Below are 27,046 nucleotides of genomic sequence, written 5' to 3' on the forward strand. Positions count from 1 at the left end.
ACACGGGTAATATAGATAGAAGATAAACGCTCAGTATATCGCTGGAAATACAGGGAAAATAACTCGCGACACGCGAGACAAACAGACAGGTATTTATACCTAAACTAAATTACTAACACCTGAACACAGTCTAGAATTCCGGTGACGTAGAACGCCCGAGTGAGCCGCGGTTGGCTGAGTCTGAGCGCGTGGTGTTGTCAGGTGCATGCTGGGAGTTGTAGTTCCGGACCGGGGATTGTCCATAGACGGGAACGGCAGAGTCAGAGAAAGGAACTACAGAGTCTGTGGTAGGCATGACAATCGTGCTGCTTACCTTCTATCGTCCCTATCGTTTCTACAGTAATTTCATCAATTATTCATGCAAATATACAAAGTAGGCTACGATAAAATGTTTTTGCGTGGTCACTTTGCATAAACTCTGCATATAAGTGATTTTCATTTAATAGAAATATATTGCTACACTAAAAGGTAGTAATTCTCATTTGTGAAAGTTTGGTTTAATGTCACTTTGAAATAAAGTTGGAAAAAAGTGAGCAATGATATTATTTTGTCATATTTTTCAAAGAATATCTGAAAACGTACTTAAATGTGGTAAATCATGATATATATCGTTATCGTGATATAAAAAATTCCATATTGTGATATATGATTTTTCCCATATCGCCCAGCACTACTCGTCAGTGTTCAACCTCACAAAGTAAAAAGCGAACAAAATGAATGATGTGAATGAAGCAAACAAAGCAAAGGAATTCTGAATGTTTTTTGTTAAAATGTCATTTTTTAACAATAATTCAGGGTGAAGATGAAGCAACTTCAGATTGGAACGTTGACTGGATGATGATGTTAATGTTGGCAGTTTAACATTAATTTAACCTCTATTCAGTGACTGATTGCTATCTGGGTAAGTTGTCCAGCTGTTAAACTTGAAGAAAAGGAACCAATCCTAAACAACGTGTTGAATCTCCCAAATTTATATTCACACAGGGAATCCGTTCCCTTCATTAACGTGTGTTGCCATGGCAGTTCTGGTGACCGTGTGGACGTAGGCTAGATTGGAGTGGTCACTGATTAAATGATTAAAGCAGCACCATCCGTGTCCCTCATTGATTTTAAAATGACTGAGATTTTTTTCTTCTCCTCTAACAGAAGCGACTCCAGCGCTGAGCAGCTTCCCACACACAGCACAGCCTCCACCAGCCTGCCCTCACTCTCAGCATCACCCACTCGTACCAGCCGCTGCACCCTCGGCACGGCCATAAACTCCTCGGGTCAGCGGGATCAGAGACATCATGCAGCAGGTAGAGCTGCGCTGAGAGATAAATATTAATGCTGCTGACCTGAAGTGAGGGAAGTGCAGGTCTGAAACACATAATGAAGGCCTTTCAGTTTCACATCCTTCCATATGCTTCATAATTGATTCCAATTAGAGTGTGTTTAGCAGCTGATATATGTCAGGCACTTCTACACAGAGGAAAAGTCAAACTTGCTAATGGATTTTCTGTTTGTCTCTCAAGTTAACAGCAGCTCTTAGACTGAGATTGAAGATTCGTTTCAATTGGAACTGGTTAAAAATGGTTTGCCTATCCACCCTTTTAAAGATGGGTTTTGAATTGTCTAAACTGTTTTTTGAGGGACAGGATGATGACGCAGTATAGGGTAGTATAGGGAGTATAGAATAGTACAGGGTAGTAAAAAGAATATAGGGGTGATAAAGATGTATAAGGAGTATAGGTAGTATGGGGTCATATAGGGACTATAGGGGAGTATAGGATAGTGTAGGGAGTATAAAGTAATGTATAGCGTAAATGACAGTATAAAGTAGTTTAAGTAGTACAGGAGAATATAGAGTAATATAGGGAGTATATATGTATGATAGTATAGGAAGTATAGGGTAGTGTAGGGAGTATAGTGTATTGTAGGGAGTAAAGGGTAGTAAAGACAGTATAGGAGAGTATGGGGTGTTAAAGATATATAAGGAGTATAGGATAGTAAAGGGTATTATTGGGACTTTGGGGCAGTATAGGACAGTGTAGGGAGTATAAACCAATGGAGTACAGGACAGTATAGGGTAGTTAAGGTGGTATAGGGAAGTATAGGATAGTGTAGGGAGTATACAGTAATGTTGGGTAAAATAGGGTTATATTGGGACTATAGGGCAGTATAGGATAGTGTAGGGAGTACAAAGGAGTGTATGGTAGCATAGGGACTATAAAGTAATGGAGTACAGGACAGTATAGGGAAGTTTAAGTAGTATAGGGGAGTATAGGATAGTATAGGGACTATAGAGTATTGTAGGGTAGTATAGGGAGTATAGGTTATTGTATGGAGACAGAACGATGCACATTAAAGTATAAGAAATATGGGGTAATATAAGTAGGGTAGGAGATAATAGGGTAATAAAAGGTAGTGTAGGTTGGTATAATATATATAGGGAGAATATGAGATTTTAGGGAATACAGAATAGTATAGGAGAGTTTAGAGTGATGTAAGGTAATAAAGGAAGAATAGGGTAATATATGGAATATATATATATATCAGTACAGTATAAGGCAGTATGGAAAGTATTGGGAGGGTAAAATAGTATAGGGTAGTACAAGGTGATACAGGGAGTATAGGGTAATGTATGGAGTATATATATATATATAGGTACATATAAAAAGTATAGAGAATGTAGAATACTATAAGGTAATATAGGGAGTATGAGGTAGAGTTTGGAGAGATAGTGTGTGATGCACATTTAAACCGCCACTCCACAACTAAACTAAGACTTATATCTGTCCTGTGTCTCTTTACAGACTCCCAGTGCCTCACATATTGCTGCACCCATTTCCACATAAATAGGGTCATTATTTCATGATTTTCCTGAGTTTGTGAGTGTAGATATATAAAGGCAGATACGCGAATATCTCCGCATTGTCCACAGATTTGTTTTCCACCATTATACCCAATTCTCCTGTTGCACCTGGGCTTTCAGCCAGTGTAATTGGCTTGTGTGCTGTCATGCCAGCAGTTGGCGGCCCTTCTCAGCCCAATCTGGCACCCAGGAAAAATAGCGCGCAGTTGGATCTGTACATGACATTTCAGAATACACAGGTACCAGCCCAGAAAGTCACACTGTAAACCAGAGTTTTAGTAGCCCTCCTGTCATCACAGAGAAGCAGATAGTAGCAGCACATGGCAGGAGTTGGAACTGAAGATATTGCTCTGATAAGGGCTTTCCAAAAGCTTTTTTACAATTTAAAGGTCTACTTCCACTAAAATCTACTTTTTCTTGTTCTTTGTAAAATACTATAAGTCTCTCTACGTTGTTTATGCATGCTGCATATGAAACTGTTCCTCAACCTCCATTGTCTGCAGTAGCTAGTAAAAGAAAATATTCAGGAAAAGGAGTCGATCAGGAAAAGCACCGTGTCTACATCAACCCGTGAATTATTATTCATGGCTCCGCCCACCTTGGCTAGCGCCCACCCACAGGCAGAGCTGAAGCAAGGCAATGACAGCGTCTCGTCAGATAGGAGCTAACGGCTTTAGGAACGACATGGAAGAAGTTTGTTCCTGTGTTGTTTGTGCAAATAACACAAGTGTTATTTTTGCTTTTCTTAGTAATTCAGAGCTAAGAAACAAATTATAAAATTTGTCTTTGGAACCAGCGAGGAACAATTGAGCTACGTAGGTGTGTAAGTTTAGAACAGTTCTGTTTACACTAGTTACTTAGCTAGCTAGCTATCTTGCGTAAGCAGAGGTGGGCAGTCCAGGTCCAATAAGGAAAAATCCACCCCAAGGTTTTGTTCCAACTACCTGGACGGCTGTCCTGTGGCTCAGCCAACAAAACCCTGGGGTGGATTTTTACTTTCTGTACTATAACTGTAACTATAGGTTTACATTGGATCTCCAGTGGATTTTTACGGTTTACAGAGACTCTAAGACTAGGTCAGTGGCTGAACTGCACTTAGCAGGGCATTACACATGTTGTAAAGTAATGTAATATGACATTGTAAAGACTGTTATTAGTGTAAAAATGTCTTTATTTTGAAACGTTTCTAACTGTTGTCTGTCTCGCTGCCTCCTAAGGCGATATGTTTGCATGTATGAATTTTTGCATGAGCCAGAGCCGAAATCCTATTGTCTCTCCTACCCATTCCTCCACCGGACTAAAGCAGCGCTATACCAGATCACCAGATTACTGCCTGAGTCGCTTGTCTGATCTCATGGATAATTCTAACCAGATGACACCAGTCACCATCATTACCATCCACACTGCTGTATACTCTTGGTGGTTATACCTTCAATGCACTGCTAAATCTGACCAATTATGAAATCTGACCCTTTCTTAATAATGGCCTCTGCTTTTTCTAAAACAAGAGATGCAATAAACTAGAATAAGTAACTATATCATGCCTGATGCCGATAGCACTCCTGTCATTCCCTCACTCAGCTCCACCTGCGATCTTCAGCTTTCAGACTACAATACCCAGAATGCACACAATCACATTTCACTGTACATGGCACCACTGCGAAGCCAATCACCGGAATATTGATCACACCTGTTCATACCCATTTACTGTATACCAGATCACCAGAGCCCTTTGTTCACAAAAAACAAGCTCACATGGCATTCATTTATACTATAAAACACAACTAGACATTTTAAAATGAATAAAAAACGATGGAATGAGACCCTTAATGCTTTGGGATTGCATCATTACCTGCTAAGGAGCTCATTTTTGGCGTATGTTGTATCACACCATATACAACATCAATCAGGATCTAATCAATCATGACTAAACCTTTCAGCTGGTTTTAAATATGGGAATGTGAGTTTTCCTTTAACCAGAGTGGTTCTGGATTAAAGGAAAACAAAGGGATAGTTACATTCATAAACCCACAGGAGATGGGTGATGGTATATCTCCCAGTGGACAGTTTGAACTGAGTATAGGGTATTCCCACTGCCTGTGCGATTCATGCTGTGGCAGTAAAGAACCTGTTGCTCTGGTTTCGAGCAGCTGTTTATAAAATGGCTTTAAAACCAGACAGGCTTCTCTGAAAAGGCCATGAAAAATGGGTCACTCTGAAGCAGCACCACAAGGTGCAGAGATTCTGCATCACCACAGGCAACCTCTTCTGCTTCTTTATAATTATTTCCTATAGGTGCAATGATTCATCAGCAGCTGGGATGTAAAATGTCTGCATCTTAACATTATGCTAAAATATTTTCAGTGTTTTAGTGGTAATATATGGTCTTGTAATTATTTGTGGACCACATGTCAAGCCAACTTTTTAAAAGTTCATGACAGCTAATACACAAAATATTACCATTTATAGATTCTGACCCCTCCTTTGAAATGAACTCTACTTCTTCTAAAATAAGCAATACACCATAAGGTTAACAGTGAGAGAGAGCTAGACTTCTGTGACATGGACAATTCTAGCCAGACACTGCCGATTACAATCATCAGCTGTGTATAGTTCAAACAACCTCACGGGCCAAATGTTTTATGCTTGCCGGCCACATCTGGCCAGTGATTTTTTGCCGACTCTTTAATATCTCCTACTTGTGTATGACCTCTGAACTGAATCTTGTTTATGGTATGTTTACTCTCTGTTGCTGCTGTTTACTGGTGTTGACCCTGAATGTTTTGACCATCCCCTGTATTGCTACATTCCCTAATACTGTCTAAACTGTCTAAACCAACATATCTGTAGATGTCTCAGTCCTGTCCAGCCGTGACAAACCAGTATCGCATCCCATGACTTTTGCCATGGTTCCTAGAAAGCTAAAGAATGCTGCACTGACCTGTGGGATATCTCTGTAGGGTCTCCTGAACTGAATGTGATTTAATGATTTCTGTCAAAGTCTCAGGTGGCATGGACAATTCTAGTCAGATGTTGCCGGCCACAATCATTACCACACCCACTGTTTTGTAAGCTCTGGGTGTTTATGCCTACTATGACACTGCTAAATCAAACCAATTATAAAATCTGACCCTTTCTCAATAATGGCCCCCGCTGTTCCTAAAACAAGAGCTGCAATAAGATAAACACTGAGACAGGGCCCGGCTCCATTGACATGGCCTGATACTCGGAAATTGCAGCCGGAGTTGTCTTTTATGATTTGTAACATGCGGGAGATGAGGAGGGAAAGGATGAGAGAATAGGGTGAGAGAAAAAAGAGAAGACTCGGAGTGGAGTTACCATGACAACTCCTTTGTGGCCCATTCTTTTTTTCATTAGACCTGAGGGGCACAGAGCAGCCTGGGAGAGAGAGAGTATATGTATGTGTGTGTGCGTGTGTGTGTGTGTGTGCGTGTGTATTTGATTAGCATCGTAGATAGGCTCAGGGCTAGGCTAAGAGTCTAACCTGTACACTCTGTGCTGTGGCATGGCCTGCCTCGATCCTTTCACAGCCATGTCCCTTATTATCAATAAACAGTCACGCAAAGAAGATTATAAAATCCCTGGTTATGTCCTGTCTAAAGACCATTATTGTTTTAACACCTGTTGTGCACCTTTTGTAGCTAATCGGGATTTAAACTATGATAAAGAATGTACCACTATACATATATCCATGAAAGTTCTTTGCCATGAAGTGCCATGTTGAATATCCAGTGGCCAGTATGAGAGGATTGAACCCAAAACACCCAATTTAACAGCTCTGCTCCCCTGCTCTGCTAAATTTCCTTCGGGATCAATAAAGTATCTATCTATCTATCATCTATCTATCTAACCCTGAGACCATTCACACCTGAGACCTTGTATCACTAACGAGTCACCTGACACCAGGGAGGGACAACAATGTTATTAGGGACAATTTGCACATGTTTACTGATCTATCTATCTATCTGTCTATCTGTCTATCTATCTGTCTGTCTGTCTGTCTGTCTGTCTGTCTACCCACCTATCTATGTATGACAACATTTCTCCCAAATTCCAAATAAAAGAAAAATCTAATTTAGAGCATTTATTTGCAGAAAAATGAGAAACGGCACCAGTTATGCTTACTAGGCAATAGAGATTTGGTTAGAGATGTAAGTAAGATTGAATTAGAAATTTTGATTACAGGTTTAATTGAATAAACTATTTAACCCCATTAACATACGTTTTATTCTGATAAATCTGAAGAGTGTGTTAATCAGCAGATGAGCAGAGTGTTCAGGGAAAAAACTGGAATCTGCAGGGATGTCCAGTACTGTTTATGAAACATCAGTGCTGATAGAACAGCAGAATCAAGTCTACAGGCAGGTCCACCAGTCTGAATGAGTTCACTAACACTGAACATTAAGGAGAGTTAAGTGAAGAACTGATGCTGAACAATCAGAGTGTCCTTTTTGGTTAAAGTTAAAGCTGCTGTATCCTCAATTTGTAAAAAAAAAAAAAAAAAGGAAATGAATATAAATTAAACAACCTCAACACCAATAAAGTCCCATATTCTATCCATATTTTATTCACAGTAGAACACAGATCATTTTAATTACAAATATTTACATTTTTATCATTTGTTTTTAACTTGTATTATCTCTCTTTGTCATTTCCAGTTGGCTACATTTGCGCCCAGGCTGAAGTAGCAGATGAGCATCTCCCCATGGCAACCGTGTTCAATATTGCCATGACAACCAGTTTAGTGGGGTAAAAAAAGACAACAAAGGTGGGGTGGGGGCATAATGAGCAGACGAGCCGGGGGAAAGACTGAGAAACTGAGAAACAGCACATTTCCCCTAAACGCAGAAAACCTCTTCACTTCTAAACTTTTCAGAAGGACTAAAACACATATATCATTTTTTCATGGGCAAACCAATGTCCATTTACTTATTCAAGTTTTTTTTTTAAGAATAAACAAAAACATGTCCATTTATTTATCACATTTCATTCATTTTAGAGCAACAAAAAAAAAGTTGTACTCAGTTTAAAGGAACCACCACATTACAAAGCACAATCATTATGCTGTTCGCCATCAGCAGCTGGAGTCGGCATGCTCTCTTAGGGGTGGGATCTCTATGATGTTGGTCAGCACAGGCGTCTGTTAGCTGGTGTATCAGAGCTGGGGATCCGGCACTTTCTTCTGATTACAGATTGAATAACAAGATAATTATATTATACATTATATTATAAATTAATTTAATCAAATTAACAGAAATTGATTTTGTGAAAAGAATGCTAATTATTTTAACTTGATGTAATTACTTGGCTTTTAAACTACTTTTAAACTTTATAAAAAAATGTATTCACTCAATTAGTGGTAACAATAAGTCTGTATAATTTTAAAATGTAAATAATATTTTTTGTTCTACATATAAAAGTAAAAAGCACGAAAGAAAAAACAGACAAAGAGAGAGACAGAGAAAGACTGAAAGAGAGACGAACAGGAGAGAAAGAGAGAGACAGAGAGAACAAGAGAGCTTAACAATAATTTAGAGGAGCTTATCTGTCCTGATCACCATGGAGACGCATGTGTTTTCCATGCAGTTCAGTGTTTAGTTTGTGGAGCTCAGTGAGCAGACAGAGGGAGGATCTGGCAAAAACCTGCTTTCATACTTTACATTCACAAACCACGGCATCATACCACACCTCACACTGCCACCAGAACACGACTACATCATATATATATATATATATATATACTACTAATATATATATTTTTAAAAATGTGGGTTTTGGCAGTCAGAAAATGTTTTTGCGTGGTATATCCTAATATCCTACATTCCTACAATTAATGTATTGTATATACGCAGGGGCGGATTTTGAAGTTCTGGGGCCCCAAGCAATGTTTTATTTTTTTTCTGGGGGCCCTGATTAAAGGAATTCTTTTCTTTTGTATAGCAAAATGCAATATTGACTCTGACAACCTAGCTCAGGTAGTCTCAGGTGCCTCATCCTCATCAGACGATTCTTTTCTTGCTGCTGCGAAACAATTGGTGAGCTTTGTTAAGCTTTCTGTGCTGGACTTCCTTTCCTTAATTTTCTTTTTTTTTTGGGCACCGCTGGGACAAGACCATTTCATGGTTGTGCTGAAGCCTCGTTTGGTCCGGACTTTCAGACTTTTCAGTTTGGTCCGAACCAAAGTAGCAGGTGTGAAAGGGGCCGCGAACCACGGTCCGGACCAAAGAACCAGATTTTGGTCTGACCAGAAGAGGTGGTCTCGGTCCGGATTTTCTGAACCATGGTCCGGTTCGCCTGCAGCGTGAAAGCGCTTTTCTAGATGGTTCAAACTTTTGGACCAATTACAGGAAGCTGAGCAGGCGTTCCTCAACACCGGCAGCAGAAGAAGAAAAATAACCGGAAAAGCAGGAAAAATGAGCCGTGGAAGAACATGGAGCGGGGAGGAGACGAAATGTTTCATATATGAAATTTGGTGCGATGAATATGTAAAAAGTGCCTGAAGTGGAAGCTGCTGCTGGTTTAAAACCACAATAGCAGCACTACTATGAAGACTACTATGAATCTGTTGATTCATTTTATCCTGATCCTGGAAAGGCTTTCCACCGAATGAACCACCCGCTGAATTGTCAACACACCAACGTCAGACGCATGTCCTTCTAAAACCAATCAGCATCTAGTTAAGTAAAACGCATCGATACGTAAGTGATGATGAAAGGATGTAGGAGTATCACACAAAGCTCTTTGGTGCGCTCCCTCAACTGCAGTATGAAAACAAAAATAGGCGGAGCAACAGGCGTCCATTCATTTCCTACGGCAGGACGCGATTTGTCACCGCGACATGCGAGAGGCGACAAGCAACACAGCGCTGAATTTTCTCAACTTTATGCAAATGAATTATGACGCGGTAAAGCAACATTCTAACCCGATTGGCTTCTAGCTTTTCTTTGGACCTATCACAAACAAGGCGGTCCGACGTCCTCAAGCTCCTGCTCTCTGAATTTTTAGTTTCTTTCGCTGTTCATTCTGTTGAACGGGGTGGACCCACGTCGATCTGCGGGATCTGTGGGTTTCACAGAAACGGCCAAGAGTCTAGCGAGTTTGGGAGTTATAGCTGGAGAATAAAGTGGCCAAGCGATTCCTTTTTTGTGCCTTTTTTCTTGTCGGAGGCTGGACCATGATACACGCACGTGTTGATCTTGACACGCCCACCTGATTCCTGGGGCCCCAAGCAATTGCGTGATTTGCATGGTGGTAAAATCCGCCCCTGTATAAAGGGTATATAGGGTGCGCATGTGAAATCACAGTTGGGGGAATCACTGCGGTTACGCCCACTGAGCGGCAAAAAGACAGACTGAGTGGCAGCGCTAGTGATCAGTATAAACTCTGTAAAAAAATTTCAAAAGCACTGAACACTTAGCACTTAACCCCAAGGATAAAAAGTGGAGAGTGCTCCAGGTTTCCTGTCTGTTGTAAAGTCTGGCCTCCCCATCACCCACCACAGATCAGCTGCTCAACATCCAGTTTATTCACCTGCCTCTGACTAGTTGCTCACTCTCTACAACCGAATATATAGAAGTTTACATGAACTTTAACTAGGAATTTTCGAACTGCTTCCACTGCTGGTGGTGCTGTACACCTGATTTATTAGACCAGATTTTTTAACATCCATTTAAAAGCTGTTTGACCAGTGGTAGGATGGTCCCCCTCATATTCCCCCTCTGAGGAAGTTTTTCCCTGCCTCTGTCGCTCACTATAGGCTCTGTATTATATGTTCAAAGTTTTGCCCGATTCTCAGTCCTGCTACCACAATTCTGTAAAGCTGCTTTTGCAGCAGCATCAGTTGTAAAATGCCCTATACAAATAAATTAGGTTTGATTTGATTTAAATCAAATCATAAATAAATAAATAAATAAATAAATAAATAAATAAATGGACCAGAACGTGTAGCTATTAATGAAGAGTAATGAAAGAGTTAGCGTTCAGCTTCTGGGGAATAGTTGTCTTTTTATTTGAATTCCTTGAGAGGTGCATAGAAACACATGCCTACATGATACAATATATTAACATCATCACCATACACACATACACACACACACACACACACACACACACACAGTTTATACAGTTTCATTAACAGTTACTGTACTGTACCATACAATCCTATACCTCCCCTTACCGGCGTGTTATGTCTCCCCCACGGCACACACACACGCACACACACACACACAAAGAGACGATGCAGGGGAAGAAATGTTACAGATAAATACAATAGAAAAAATAATTTCTGTTTATTTCATATATATATACGTAATATAACGGCAGATAATGCATTTGTGGCAAGATTCGGAGCAGGAGTGTGTAATATATGCTAATGATCTAACGTACTGTGCTACATATGACTGTGCTTTTATTTATTTACACACTGTACTTTGGGATTTGGACGTGGGGTTTGTACGATATAATGATCTACGATTTTGTTCTGCTTCTTAAACATAAGGCAACTATGGCACACTACAGTATATACTGAAATAATAATAAATTAAAAAAACAGAAAGGCTGTATGAGTCTCTCTCGTTTTTGAGAGATCATATTCTCTGTCGTCACTGTCACGCAAAAAAAACAAAAACATGTATCTCCATTTTTTTCCATCATTTTAATCTGGCTGGCAGTTGTTTTTTGCATTGTTCATTGATGATTTGGTACCACTTTAAAATAAGACTACCTTTTATAAATAGTTTATAAAGATTATTAAATGTTAATAACGTATTAATAAGCAGTTAATAAATAAATAACATCATATATACAAATGACAACAGTTAAACAAAGGCAAAGTAGTGATTCCACACTCATTTCTACTGTCAAACCTTTCCATCAATCAGCATTAAACCTCTCTATTAATATATTTGTAAGTATGTTTAACTATTTACTATAAATTATATGACTCAGTTGAATTAAATGACTATGCAAACAATGGATCACGATGTGTTGTAACCGTTTATCAATGGTTTTATGGCATTTACAACCTACTCAATAATACTTAATAATCTAGTTTATAAATCAATTATAAACCATTTATAAGGGTAGTCTTATTTTAAAGTGGTACCGATGATTTTTTTTATATGATGGATGAACCAATAGAAATCCTCAAGAATGAATTGGAATATAATATTTTTTCATTGACATCCACTGATAGTTAAGGTTTTTAGAAAAGGCAATTTTGTTTAATAGCTGCACTACAATGTCTAAGCTATAGCCAAGATAGTGTTGGTCCTGATGGTGAGGCAATATCACCAGAAAGGTCCTGCCACTTCCAATTGTACTGTTAGACTCAACTATCCATTTCTTCAAGGAAATTAATTATAATTATTAATTATAATTTTGCTAAGATTACATGTGGCTGTGTTTTTCTTTCTTTTCTTTGCATTGTACATATGCAGAGAACTGTGGTTAAATGTGGACCATGAAGGATACATCAGTCGCGTCCTCAAAATTTAGCACTGTAGCATAGGGCTGCACGATATTGGAAAAATGTTACATTGCAATTGTTTTTTTTTTGTTTTTTTTTCAACAATACATATCGCGATATTAAACAACGCAGGGCCCATGATGTAGAAGAAAACAGCAAAACAAGAGTAATCTTCAGACGTTTAAATTAGGGTGACCATATTTTCATTTGGGTAAACCAGGACACCTGGGAGCAGGGGGGGTGTGGAGTCGCTAAATGACGTCAACACCTATTTTGCATAATACATGTTTTTGAAGCTGTAAAGGATTAAGGTTGTGGGAGTGAAAAAAGTGTGTAAAAAACATCCTAAATATGTTACAAATGTTACAAATGAACAACTTCTGTTGCTTTTTAAATAGGCCGTCACTTTTTTACAATAACTTCATTTTTACTGAAAATTTTAGCTGAAGAGAGCGTGTGTTCATCTCAGAGTGTCACGTCTGGTGCTGTTAGCTCCTCTGTCCCTTCCACACCCAGCTCTAACGGAGGTTCTCAGGTTAACAACTACACTACCCAGAATGCACCACCCGCTGACATCACGCACTCACCTGATCACGTGACACCTCACCTGCTTCCACCAGGAAGCCCCGAATACTAATTACTGGCACTATAAAGGTGCAAGCCAAACAGACTACCACGCCGCGTATTGTAGGTTATCCTCATACAAAGCGTTACTTATCTCTTGTCTCAGTTTACTTTGTGTATGACCTTGCTTTTTGTTTCTCGACGCCGATTTTTGCCTCTGTCTTTGATATTGGATTGTTTGTGTATGACCTGGACTGTACTTTCACCACCGCCTCTTGGATTATCTCTGATACTGGACTGCTTGTGTATGAACTCTGGACTGTCTCTCGTTTATGGTATGGTTTTGTCTTCATTGCTCTGTCTACTGGTGATCAACCTTATTTCTGTATCGACCCTGATTACATCTGTTTATTATTATAATAAACATACTTTGTTTTTATCAGTATCTGCGCTTGTCTGCTATTCTGTTCTGACCATGACACAGAGTTGCCAAAAAGACTCTATTTTATATATATATATATATATATATATATATATTTTTACAAAAAAAGTCGCTAAAGGGGCTAAAAAGTAGCTAAATATAGCGACAAAGTCGCTAAGTTGGCAGCACTGACTGACAGTCACAGTGTCTACATTCTGATAAAGAACAGGGCTGCTCTCACTGACGCGACTCAGGTAATTTAAAAACCAGGACATTTCCTCACTTTTTGAAAAAAAACCTGGGACGCCCGGGACAGGACGTGAAATACGGACATGTCCCGGGAAATACGGATGTTTGGTCACCCTAGTTTAAATGGCTTTTTACAGGTAAATATGAGTGTTTTACTGGTATTAAAAACATGAATTCAGCTGTAACTGGAAATATCTGTGCAAAACTGTGCTGGACTGAGATACACAGCTTTCGACACATGCATTTACAAGCATTTATAAGTATATGTTCATGATTTTGTGGCTATTTATTGCCTTTAATGCTTGGCTCCAACTACAGACTATTTTTTAAAGTGATCACTTTTTGCCGTTCTTTGTTGGAACTGGCAACATGTTAATTTAATGCCTTTGCATGGGTTTGTAGGTCCTCGGAGAGAAGGGTCAAAAATTTTAGTCATTGCCATATAAAGGTGTAATCCTGTCAGTTTTAATAAACAATAAAATGGATGGATGGAGTCAGATGTGGATTAATGTCTATATTTATTAGCTCTGCTCTACATTCTTCAACACAAGACATGTTCACAAGGTCCTGGGTACTTCAGTAAAATGTGTGCATGGTACTTAAAAATATGGTCTACATATTAAGGCTCTGAGAGCAAAGCTTTGGTCGTTTATAAAAAAAAAGACATTAAAATGTCTACTGTATGTTTTGGAGATACATGTTTTTGCTTGACAGCGACAACATACTGCTGTCCATGTGTCCAAAAATGGAGGAAGTATGGAACACATTCACTTGTTTAGAGAACAACGGACAGTTGTACGTATTTTTTTTACTCCATTACATGACAATAGGCACGACTGGGGCAGTTTATAGCATGTTTACCCATAAAGAAGGTTTAGGTAGTCCACTTAGGTAACACACACACACATACACACAGACACACACACAAACACACACACATTTACAGACCATAATGGTGTTTGGTCCCCTTTCAACCAGTGACATAACAAATATGGCCCAAGACAAAATGAACACAAGTGATATGAGCAATACAGGCTTCTTTTAAAAGGAACTGATTGGTGGACTTTTTTGATTTGTAGCCATAAAAATTAGAGCAATTCTACAACTTTTGTCTTTTGTAGAGGTGCATCAAAGTATCTTTTTATCTGTAAAATAACCAAAATAACCCATTTCTCTTTGGATTAAAAAGGAAGAGAAAACCTCAGAACAGCATTTGGGGAAATGGCTCTTCAAAGCTTGGGCTCTAAAAGGGTTTCCCAGAAACAAAAGGAAACATACAGGATTCTCAGAAGTAGCTTCTCCTTCAGTTCCAGAGAGTTCTGCAGGACTCGGCTGTCTCTGTAGCAGGACTGTGGTATGAAGCTGAAGACAGAGCTTACTCACCAAGTATTCTGAAGAAGAGATTTGTTCTTAAGCATGAAGATTCATTAAGACGTTTAATTTACGAGAACAATTCACTTATGATGCATCATTTTTAGAGCAATTAACCCAACTATTTACCACCTCTTTTAAAGCTGCCGATGTTGCAGAATCACTAGGCAGCCAGTGCTCTCGGAGGAAAGCACAGGTATCTAGCTCTGACACATCAGCTAACAGACGACTGTGCTGCTCAGCATCACCATGGGAGTGATGTGAGGAGAGAGCGCCAGCTACCCACCCAGAGAGAACGTGGCCAATTGTGCTCTCTCTGACTTTGGCTGCTGATGGCGAAGCAGTATGGGCCATAGTGACAGAGTCTTACTCTTAGGGCGTTTTCACACCTGTAGTTCGTTTCTCTCGTCCGAATCAGTTCATGAGTTCGTTAACTTGGAGTACGTTAAATATAAATATACGAAAAAAGTAAATACAGCGAGAAGATTTTGTGTTCCAGCGCAAATATCTGTGCTTTAACACCGAACGCTGAAACGCTGCACTTTCAAACACAGTGTTTCTACGTGCAGCACAGATTTATACACAATAAACAGAGTCACGCGGCTGTGAGCAGTGAACGCAGCGCAGACGGCGCGTGCATGGACACAGTGTTTGTTCACAGCTGTGGTAATTAGCGTTATCTGGCTAATATATCAGTTTAAACTGTGCTTGCTTTATCAGCAGTTTAGCTCAAATAAATGGCTTATATTTAATAGCTGGATCCGATCGAGACCGGATCACATTCTCACCACAAGCGAACCGCTCCAGAGTTCGTTTGGTACCGGACCGAGACCACCTCCTCTAGCTGGTCTCGGTCCGGTTCTTTTGATCCGCACCCGAGTGCGATTACTGTTTTCACACCTGCTCAATCGAACCGCACTAAAGTTACGAACGGACCAGAGTTCATTTTAACCGGACCAAATAGTGCTGGTGTAAAAACGCCCTTAGACAGTGAGAGACTGTCTACAGCAAATTGTGCTTTCTTCAGGTTTTACAACTGTTTTACTGCCTATTCCCCTATTTCTGTTTACACTGATAACGTTGGCGTTACACTGCAACCCTCAACCACCTGTTGAGAGCTGGTGGTCATCTGTCTTTGCAGAGAGTTGACACTGCTCCCCATTTGTTTATAAGTCGTTTATTTAATAATTTGAAACCCCAATCCAAACCCATATGATGACCATCAACCCCCCAATGATGATACCCCCACAAACCCCTGCCTAAACTTCTATGCTTCCTCCCCTGCAGTGTTCAAAAAGTTTTTAATTTAAATTTAAGTTGCTCCTGAAATGTCTTAGTCAAAAAGACGGCCAGAGAGAGATGGCAATGACCAACTAAGCCTTGCCCATGTATGATTTTCTGTCTGCACGAAAATAACTCAAGCCATCTTTGAAGCTGTCTCCTGATTCCTAAAAGGCCCAATTTTTAACAGAAGTTATTGACGAATGAGGCCCAATGTCAGAAGCCACTTTAGAAAAGACGACACAGTTTGAAGTATGCCCAAGTTTGGATGTGCCCTAATAAACAGCCCACTACATTAAACTTACGTCTGGTCCAAGGAATGACATATAATGAGCGAGGACATGCAAAGACATGCTGGGATGCATGAGGACGAGTACATGTAATGTAAGTAGATGTGTACGTAACAAGGCCATAGAAAGCAGTACATATACAGTATGTCTAGCAGACGAGTGAGCTTAAGTTGTCCTTTATGAGAAGAGAACTTAGGAACGTATGAACAAATGAACGTAATTGCTAAATATATGAGTGACCCCCCCAAACCCCCCACCCCACACCCTCGGTCACTCCTAAAGAGGTCCAAAGGTTCCATCATCACGGTGCACATGGTGCTTCAGGTCAAGGTGGTCACTTCAGGCTGGCTGTAGGTGACTGTGGTGGTGAGGGAATCTTTGCAGGTCTCTGCAACAAAGAAAAAGATGGAAAAAAAAGAGAAGAATGAATGAATAAACAAAAGAGTGCAGTAACTACAGCTATAATCAAATTGGGATTTGTTTATCAGTGGGACATCTGTTATATAAGTCTCACATCTGGACAGCAATAAAGTCACAGTAAGACATAGACATAGTAGAACTTAAAGCAGCACTAGGTAGGATTTCCTTGATTTTTGATCTTTTTAAAGAAGTAAAATTACAGCTTGAAACTCACTGCAGCGCTGCATTGAGGTGTAATAGGAGAAATAGCGGTGCTCTCGTGTCTGTGCCGGAGCTCCTCTGAGCTCAAAGCAGACTCTGTAAGTTTTCCAAGGCGGCCGCGACCAAGGACCAGCTCGCGAGAACTGCGACCTGCTTTCCGACCTTTAGTTCTAACAGTTCTACAAGGACTACTGGTTCATTCTTTACAAACTAACATACAGACACTCTGGCAGAAGCTGGAAAGAGACTGAATATGTCTGTGAAAGCCAGAAAACGAGAAAGAGAAACTAATCCGCCTGAAACATTTATTACACTCTGCAACTGTAGGGGGAGCCCACAAGCACAAAATCTCAATCCTACGTAGTGGAGCTTTAAGGCCTGAACATGTAGGTGATACAGAACTCTTTGAAATCTCCTACAGGACACTTGGAGAAGCTGCCTGTTTTCTCTCTTTGCTCCACTTAATAAATTCCAGATCAGTCACAGGAATCAACCCAAATTCTGCTTGTTTAAAAAATACTAGACAAACATAATGAATCTAAAGGATTGGAGGAAATAAAATGTTTGATTTGTATTCAGGAATGAAGTTCAGGAAAGAGACAATTTTATGATTTTATTCATTATATTTTGACATTTGACATTTTATATTTTCTATTACAATTACAGTTATGCTTTTCAGCAATGTTCCTTGTCAAACATGAAATCTTTTTATGTAATACTGAAGATTTAGTGATTTAATGCCAGACAGACAATTAACAAAAATCCTTGCCTGTTAAGGGGTTAAACATACAGTACATATGCATGCAAAGTGAATTTAAGAGCAATTCTTTTAAGAAACTGAGGAGGAACATGACAATTACATGTATAAAAGTTACTCCAATTAAATAAATAAAATAAATAAATGAGTAAGGCCACAAAATTAGATACAGTATTTCACTTCTCTGCATATTCCTGCATTCAGAGTACATTAGTAAGAAACTCTGTCCCTTTTTTACTAATATAAAAGGTGAGCACAGGATCATTGTTTAATTAATTATTATAATTTTTTTTTTTTTTACAAGCTGTCCATGACCTGCCCAGAACGTGTCCACGACCCATATTTGGGTCCCAACCCACCAGTTGAGAATAGCTGCTGTATATGACATACTGTAAAGTTTGACTCCCCTTCCTGCCGCAAGGTGTTTGCAGCTGGTCATACTCCTCACACTAATGCCAACCTTACACCTCAACAACCAATAGGAGAGCTACAGGAAGCCGCAAGGCAAGAATATTTTACTTGACTGTTTAGAAACGATTTGAAAAAGGAACACATTTTGCAGTTAATACGACTTATATGGTCCTTACTTTAATATGAAGAGTATTTTAAAACACAGGTAGCACTTTTAAATCCTTATATTTAAAGTTTATTTGGCACAGTTATTTATTTGCAGTGTTATTTTTTGATACAAACAAGTTTAAGAATCATGTTCTTTATTGCGTTAATTCTATCTAAAACAAATGCAAATGTAAAGCTGTGAAACTGTGATACTTTGCTGTACAAGGTTGTGGCGAAAAAAAGGAGGGGAAAGAAGCTAATAAGCAGTTAAACACAAACTGTATTATATTATAAAAATATCAAAAACAAGTGTGGCAAAAAAAATACAAAGGACAAAAGTTGTGAGTCTCTGATAAATCACAGTATATGTGTTTACAGTATATTTTTATTTTTTCAGTAATGAGTAATTTAACTGTAACTATAACGCTGTTACCATTTCGGACACCCCGTTACTGCATGTTACTTTAGCCGCTCAATGACCTTTTTTTTTTTAAACTTCGCGCATACAGACAAAGGCACAAGTGTGAGTGTGATTCACAAGGTACGAAAAGATGGTCGCTCTAACCCTATAAAAAGGGGTAGTTGGAGGGTTTAGGAAGTCGTTTGCCCTGGTTAACCGCTCCTCTTTCCTGTGAAATGGACCTTCTGGCCGCTGTGCCTGTAGGTTTACGTGGTTTGACGTGGTGAAGTGAGGCACAATTGTGACGATTTGCGTGCTCTAATCAATCCAGTGATTGCCTGTTAAACTGTTATATTAATACCATTTTAACAGTCATTAGATTGTTGTTTTTGTCCATTCTTTTGTTTTGTTTATATATACATTTTTCCTTTGGCTTGGTTTGTTTAATTTAATCCCCAGACGCATTTTACCATTTTTTCCCGTTTTTTTTTTTTTTTCTTAGTAATTTTCTTTGGTTGTGTGGAGAATTTAGTTTTTGTTTTTTTTTGTTTTTTTGTTAGATTATATTTTTGTCAACATTTTGGGTTTATTTCCGTTTGTTATTTTTTTAATAATAATAGTAAATACATAATTGATTTTCTTTTGTTATTTTTTTTTTACGGGGCGAATAACAAAAGTAACGCAATAGTTACTTTTACTGGTAACTTGTTACTTTTATAGTGAAGTAACTCCGTTAGTAACTCAGTTACTTTTTTGGAGAAGTAACTAGTAACTATAACTAATTACTTTTTCAAAGTAACGTGCCCAACACTGGTAACTTTATATGTAAAATGTATTGAATATGTATTGCATGTAAACTCTACAAGAAGCACGATGGGAAATAATTTCAGAAAGAATCTAGTTGCAGTCTTGCAGTAAGTGATCCACAGTTTTTGTAAAATATTAGCCTGTGACTAAAAAGTCTGCGATTGAAAAGTCTGTGAGTCTTTAGATGTGAGAGGATGTGAGACCAGAGTCTTTTCAAAGTCTTGTAGTGTATGAACAGCTTAATCAAACAACAAGTCCATATGAGGTCAGATCACAGGTCAGAGCTGCTGTAATAACCCTGGACCCATACCTACTTCACTACAATCAGACCTGCTGCAGATAACAAAAGCAAAAATTCTGTTTGTGAAACTACACAGCCCTCTACTGCCTTCCAGCCCCGAAACATCCATATAAGAATGTACACAGAGATACACTCCTGCTCTGTGTGCACAGCTGATCTAAACCAGACCACCTCTGGCCCCTGCAGACCGCCAGCAGGCTCCCGCAGCACAGCAGTGATCCAGAGCTCGGCCTCGGGCTTCACCCGTACTGCTTCTGAAGGCCAATTAACAGCAATTAAACTGGAGATGTCACTCGAGACCAGAAGCTCGCCTGTAGCTCACGCTGCTGCTGCTGCTGCGGCTGCTGCTGATGTGTTGCAGAGGTAGCTGACTGCTCTGCCACATCATTACCCTCCCATCAGAAAGGAGGCAGCCCGAAACCGCCGGCTCTGCTCAAATGCACATGCTAATCAGCCACGCTACGCTATTTATGGCTGAAAAGCTGCTTTCTGCAAGACACGGCTGTGACATATTAGTGCTTCATCAATTTTTTCATTTTTTTATTTCAAATTTACATTAAAAGGGGGAGCAAATATATGCATGGCTTTTATTCTCTAAAGATAAAGCAAAAAAATGACAAAAGGTTTAAAACTAGAATTTCAAGACTTATTAAGAAAACCAGACAGATGAAAAGATTTAATCCTGAATAAGATAAAGAATATGGTTTTGGCTACAAGTGGTTCAGCAGACTAAGGCACTGCCACTATGATCGGTAGATCGGTAGATTGCCATCAGCTGCCGGAGCCCTGAGAGTGCACAAATGCCCTTCCTCTCTCTGGGGTGAAATTCCTTGTTTTCCCAGTGATTTTTCAAATATATGTGTCATGTCTTAGCCCTGTCTCATGTCTCTGTGTGTTTTCCTCACGTGACCTGTACTCCTCTGTGTCTCTTGTCAGTAGATTTCCACCATGTGTTTCTCATTTGTAGCTCCGCCCCTTCCCCAGGTGTTTCCAATTCTAGTGTGTTTCCTGTTTCTTTAAATAGATCCCCTGTGCCACTTTGTCTCGGTCGGTCTTTGCACTAACCCCTGTTGTTTGTCTCTCCGTGTCTCTTTGTGATTTCAGCCTTAGCCCTTGCCCTAGTTCCTTGTTTACATCTTCTTGTTTCTTGTTCCCTTTAGTTCCCTGCTTAGTTTATTTATTCTTGTCTAGTTTAGTTTTTCCCTGTCTAGTTTAGCCTCTTGTTAGTTTTCCTTGTATATATCCCTGTCTTTAGTATTGTATTTATTCAGTCCCTCGTTTGTTTCTATGTTTATTTTACTCCCAGTTTATTTTGCTATTTATTATCTCTTGTTGGTTTAGTTTATGTTCTCTGGTTTCTCTCGTTTGTTTTGGTTTTTGGTTATTTGTTTATCTAGTTTAATTTATTTAGTTCACTCCCTTGATCCTTGTATATATCTCCCTGTTTTATGTTTAAGTGTTTACTTGTTTCTCGTTTCCTGGTTTATTTATATTTATTTATTAAATTATTCATTTCTCACCCTACCTGCACTTGCGTCCGTCTCCTCGTCTCCCTGCCTGGGTCATCCCCATTTCCTGACAATATGCAAGTATATGCATGGCATTTGTTCTCTAAAGAAAAAGCTAAAAAATGTGACAAAAGGTTTGAAACTATAAAAATAAAAAAATATTTTCCTGTTTTAATATACCTTTGATTTTGATTGTTTTCCCAAAGATTACAAAGCGTCCATATTCCTTTGATGCCAACAGTAAAAATGAAAAACAGTGTCAAAGTGTTATTTTTTATCCCTATATAAATGCTGTACATTAACATGTATAATTCTGATTGGTATCTAATAAGCTAACATGTAGAAACAAGTTTTCTTTTTTCAGTTTCACTGCTGGAATATGATAATGGTAATGGATTTTTTGATTGGCAGGGCCTCCGTAATATAAATTCTGATCAGTAAAGCTGGCAATGATGTGTCTACTGATAGAACAGCATGCACAGGTCTGGTCATGGAGTCAGTGCCCTTAATCGCTGTTCATTTTCTGACAAGGCCACAGCTGCCACCGCCGCAGCCACCGAGCCTTCTATCGATTCTCCGAGTGCATCTGTCTCAGCAGTGGCAGAGGAAATTACACGGGCTTTCAAACAGACCAGAAATCAGCCGTTACAGCATGTCTGAACAGGTTACCCGCCGTTAGCTTGAGTCGAGTCGAGGGGGCGGAACCACAGCTTAACAGTAGTATGGCTGGAGTAGACCTTATTCATTCAAGTACACTAAATGTAATGGAGGGGGGGGGGGGGGGGGGGGGTGTTATGTTCACTTTAGTCCCTGTATGTAAGGCCTCACTTCTCACTCAGTTCTTCAGTTCATCTGTTTATTTTCTGTATACTTTATTATTTTCCTCCCTTCACCCTGTTCTTCACTGATCAGAACCTCACAGGAGAGAAACCCACCACAGAGCAGCTATTAATATTATTTGGGTGGTGGATCATTATTATTCACAGCACTACAGTGATTAGCAGTGATTAGCATGGTGAAGGTGGTGTATGAGGTGTTAGTGTGTGTTGTGCTGATGGTAGAGTGAGTGGATTAGATACAGCAGCAGTGCTGCTGGAGTTTTTAAACACTGTGTTTAATCATCACTCACTGTCCTTCACTCTATTACACACTCCATACAGCTCTGAAAAAAATAAGAGATCACTTCAGTTTCTGAATTAGTTTCTCTGATTTTGCTATTTATAGGTTTATGTTTAAGTAAAATTAACATTGTGGTTTTATTCTTTATTATAAACTACAGACAACATTTCTCCCAAATTCCCAAAATAATATGGTCATTTAGAGCATTTTTAATTTTTTTTGCAGAAAATGAGAAATGGCTGAAATAACAAAAAAAAAGATGCAGAGCTTTCAGACCTCAAATAATGTGCAAAGAAAACAAGTTCATATTCATAAAGTTTTAAGAGTTCAGAAATCAATATTGATGCAATAACCCTGGTTTTTAATCACAGTTTTCATGCGTCTTGGCATGTTCTCCTCCAGCAGTCTTACACACTGCTTTTGGATAACTTAATGCCATTTCATCTTTTGAAAGCAGTTCATCTTGGTTTGGTGGCTTTTGATCATCCATCTTCCTCTAGATTATATTTTAGAGGTTTTAAATTTGGTAAAATCAAAGCAACTCATCATTTTTAAGTGGTCTCTTATTTTTTTCAGAGCTGTTTACCCATACCTCAGAAGATATTTTAAAACAATTAGGTGGAAAATAATTGAATAATTGATTAAAAATGTGGCATTTAGTTTAAAAACTGAATAATGAAACTATGGTTAGGGACATTATTGCTGGTAAGTAGAAACAAAAGGTTTAAAACATTTCTCATTTCTCAATTTTTTCATAATGCTAAGTAAATCAAATATATTGGGTTAATTAGCTCTTCTTGTCTGTATTTATCCTCAGCAGTCAGCAGGAATCTTACTGGACGTCTGTAGGTCTGTGACGGTGGTCTGGTGGGTGTACAGTACCTGTGCGGACGGTGGGATCAGCTTCGCAGGAGAAATCTCCAGAGGTCAGGAGAAAGCAGGTGCCCTCTTTCTTGCCCTTGTCTCGGTTGCGAGAGCGGCGCAGGGACCACCTCTCGCTGGGGGAAAGCGGCTGGGTCAGACTGCAACCCTCCTCGTCTGATAGAGCAGCATTAGCATCCCCATTCTGCTTCGAGTCTGATAGCAAAACAAAGAAGAAAAGGGCACAGACTGTCAGAGCAGCTGATTATACTGTATGGTAATATGTACATTTTATTTATTCAACTCTCAGTGACAAAAAACTATTACCTTTTTTGCAGATATTTGCAGATATTTTGATAGTCTTGGTATAGTGGTACAGTGTCTACATTGATCATGAAGGAAGACCATATCGTACATACTGTGCAAGTTGCATTGCAATGCTTTTTGTTATCTTACACCCCACCCCATATCATTTCACACCTTCCACCTGCGTCGTTTAAATAGCAACTGTGATGTGATGGGCATGGTGGTCTAGAAATGAGGTGTGTTCAGGCAAATTTCTGCTGTATTGCTATCTTGGCAATGGAAAACACAGGTGTGAAAATTAACAACGGCAATAATCAGACGTTTATTGCTATCTTGGCAGCAAATTGCGTGCACAATGTGTGTGTAACCCTGCTTGTTACACACACAAAAAATAAAAAAAACATTATTGTACAGCAACACAAAATATAGGTCATTGTCATATTGGTAAAATTAAATGACTTCCTCAGGGGATGGCTTGGGAACGCCTACACCTGCATAAGCTGTGAGGTGTAGTTAATATAATCTGTGTTTATTTTATGGATTGTTTTACAGAAAATAAAAATGGTGCTATATTTTTTTTTTCTATCAGGGGAGTGCAGTCTGTAAAAATATAATTCAGACGAGACTAAAATCAAAGAGCGACTCAAGTAATAAACAATTAACCTAACCTCCTAATGTAAAAATAAAAAAGAAAATCAACATTTTGAATACTGTTTGAATAGGGCTTAACAAAACTCAAGAGTGGGTTCCCAAATGGTCCAGGAGACTAAGGCACTGCCACTATGATCAGGAGATTGCCGGTTCGAATCCTGGTCATGAGGCTTGCCATCAGCAACCAGAGCATTGAGGAACCAATATTGGCTTTGCTCTCTCTGGGTGGGTAGATGGTGCTCTCTCTCTCCAAATCACTTCAAAAAAAGGGTGATGTCGATCAGCACAAGACGTCTGTGAGCTGATGTATTGAAAATGAGGCGCTGTGCTTTCCTCCATGGTTGATGCTATGCTACTTGGCAATTTGTATCAGAGGAGGCATGTACTAATCTTTACTCTCCTGGTTTTGGAGCATCACTAGTGATAGGGGGACACACTCAATATCTGTTTTTGCGTTTAGTTATTGAGGCTCTTCTCTACTTTTTAGCATTTTGGATCAGAAACTTACCTGAGCGGTTCCTCACAATGTTCTCATCAGGTGCGAGCGGGCAGGTGTCACTCTGCGTGCTGTTCCTGTGCGAGTTGCTCTCTGATTTCCCGAATGACGCTGAGTCCAGAATTGGATCAGGGCTGGGGTTGTGTCTCTTCTTCTTCTTGGGGAGCTTCTGCTTGGCCATGGCCAAGGAGTAGTACATTCCGAAATTGTTCACAATAACAGGGACGGGCATGGCGATGGTCAGCACCCCTGCTATCGCACACAGAGCCCCGACCATCATACCCAGCCAGGTCTGAGGGAACATGTCCCCATACCCCAGCGTGGTCATGGTGACCACCGCCCACCAGAAGCTGATAGGAATGTTCTTGAAGTGAGTGTGGTTGCTGCCGCGAGGGTCGGTGGGGTTGGCCCCGATGCGCTCGGCGTAGTAGATCATGGTGGCGAAGATGAGCACGCCGAGGGCGAGGAAGATGATGAGGAGGCAGAACTCGTTGACGCTGGCCCGCAGGGTGTGGCCGAGCACCCGCAACCCCACGAAATGCCGAGTCAACTTGAAGATCCGCAGAATCCGTACGAACCGCACCACCCGCAGGAACCCCAGCACGTCCGAGGCGGCTTTAGAGGAGAGTCCGCTCAGACTCAGCTCCAGGTAGAAGGGCAGGATGGCCACAAAGTCAATGATGTTCAGGAGGTTCTTAACGAAGACCAGCTTGTCGGGGCAGCAGATGATGCGCACCAGGAACTCGAAGGTGAACCACACCACGCAGATGCCCTCTACCAGGGTCAGCACGGGCTTGGTCACCACCTCTACAGTGTACACCACTTTGGTGTCGTTGCCGACTGTGACCTCCTCAGTGCGGTTCTGGAGGTCGTTGAAGGCCTCGTGGGTCTCCAGGCAGAAGTTAGTGATTGACACCAGGATGAAGAAGAGAGATACGAAGGCGACGGCCTGCAAGATATAAAAAAAAACAGTGTTAGCAGATTAGAGAAATCACATCTGGACCAAGAGTCCTGTTACCTATCACAGGAGAATCCCATTTTCTGCATAATAGTAACACTTATTAGTGTAATTAATGTGTAATATTAATATATTAGTGTAGTAAACTTAGAATCAGAAAGATTTTATGTGTAACAGAGATTTCAGTTACTGCAATCGTATTATGCATTGTGTTTTATAAATATAAATATTTTATTCACTTTCCAAAATGACCACTAAAACTACATGTCCTCTGAATTTAATGGTTGATTATTGTTAATATCAGGTCTCATTTCATTTTGTTTGTGACATTAATTTAGCTTGAGGCTGTTTCAGTTGGGTGGAGAAGTGGGCCGGGAAGAAGTCTTGTTTAGGAGTATTCATGACATGCAATCGTCTCATCTCTGATTGGTTAACAGCTCTGTGATGCACCCTCTACAGCTCTGTGGTGGGCAGTCGCAAACCATGGCGGCCGAGGCCATGAACCCTAAATTAGGCCAAGTACTAAATGCTTTCTAGCAAAATGACACCTTTAAAAAAACTAAAATATGCTTAATTACAACTTGTATTTCTTTATTTAAAATGACACTTAACAATAAAATATAAATAATAAAAATAATTAAAAAACTGACATTTCCTGACAAGGGAGATATGGTAAACATATATATATATATGTTTTTTTTTCGTTTTTTTCAAGAGCTCATTAACCATTAATGCTTTTCTCTCTAACCATTTAGACACTAAATACATCAGATATCTCGTCCTCACTGTAACAACAACCTCATAATATACCATTTTGCATTATCCATCCCACACCGTGACTGGAGTTCAGTGTGAATAAGTTGCTAATAAATCCATGTGGTTAAAATCTAACCAGAATACAATCCAGATACAAATCCCATTGATGAGGTGTAAACAAGGTCAAAGCAGTTCACCAAACCACCATAATGGTTTAGTTGATCGAATGCATCTATGACTCTATGATGAAACATGTGGTTTCATTATGATATATAAATCCTGTTTAATTAAATGGATTAGTCTTGTTTAATTGGATGGATTACTATGGGTGTACTAAATATGGGATATTATTTGGCATCAGATTTCAGAAAATCTGCCACTCCTGATGCATTTTATCTGCATGTGAAAATATTATAATAAATACTGTGTA

The 27,046-nt window shown here is 39.5% G+C and overlaps 1 protein-coding gene across 1 annotated transcript in view; it reads right to left on the minus strand.

Moving 5' to 3' along the window:
• Positions 1-16,587: 16,587 nt before the first annotated feature.
• kcnc4 (potassium voltage-gated channel, Shaw-related subfamily, member 4) overlaps positions 16,588-27,046 on the minus strand; it is a 47,401-nt gene continuing 36,942 nt past the window's right edge. The window contains exons 3-5 of the mRNA XM_007232973.4: positions 24,915-25,851; positions 23,471-23,665; positions 16,588-16,905 (exon numbers count right to left, since the gene is read on the minus strand). Of these exons, the coding sequence (XP_007233035.2) occupies positions 16,838-16,905; positions 23,471-23,665; positions 24,915-25,851 (1,200 nt within the window). The 3' untranslated portion in view covers positions 16,588-16,837. The remainder of the gene's footprint in view (positions 16,906-23,470; positions 23,666-24,914; positions 25,852-27,046) is intronic.

This window comes from Astyanax mexicanus, chromosome 12 (assembly GCF_023375975.1).
Source record: "Astyanax mexicanus isolate ESR-SI-001 chromosome 12, AstMex3_surface, whole genome shotgun sequence".
Taxonomy (NCBI): Eukaryota; Metazoa; Chordata; class Actinopteri; order Characiformes; family Acestrorhamphidae; genus Astyanax; species Astyanax mexicanus.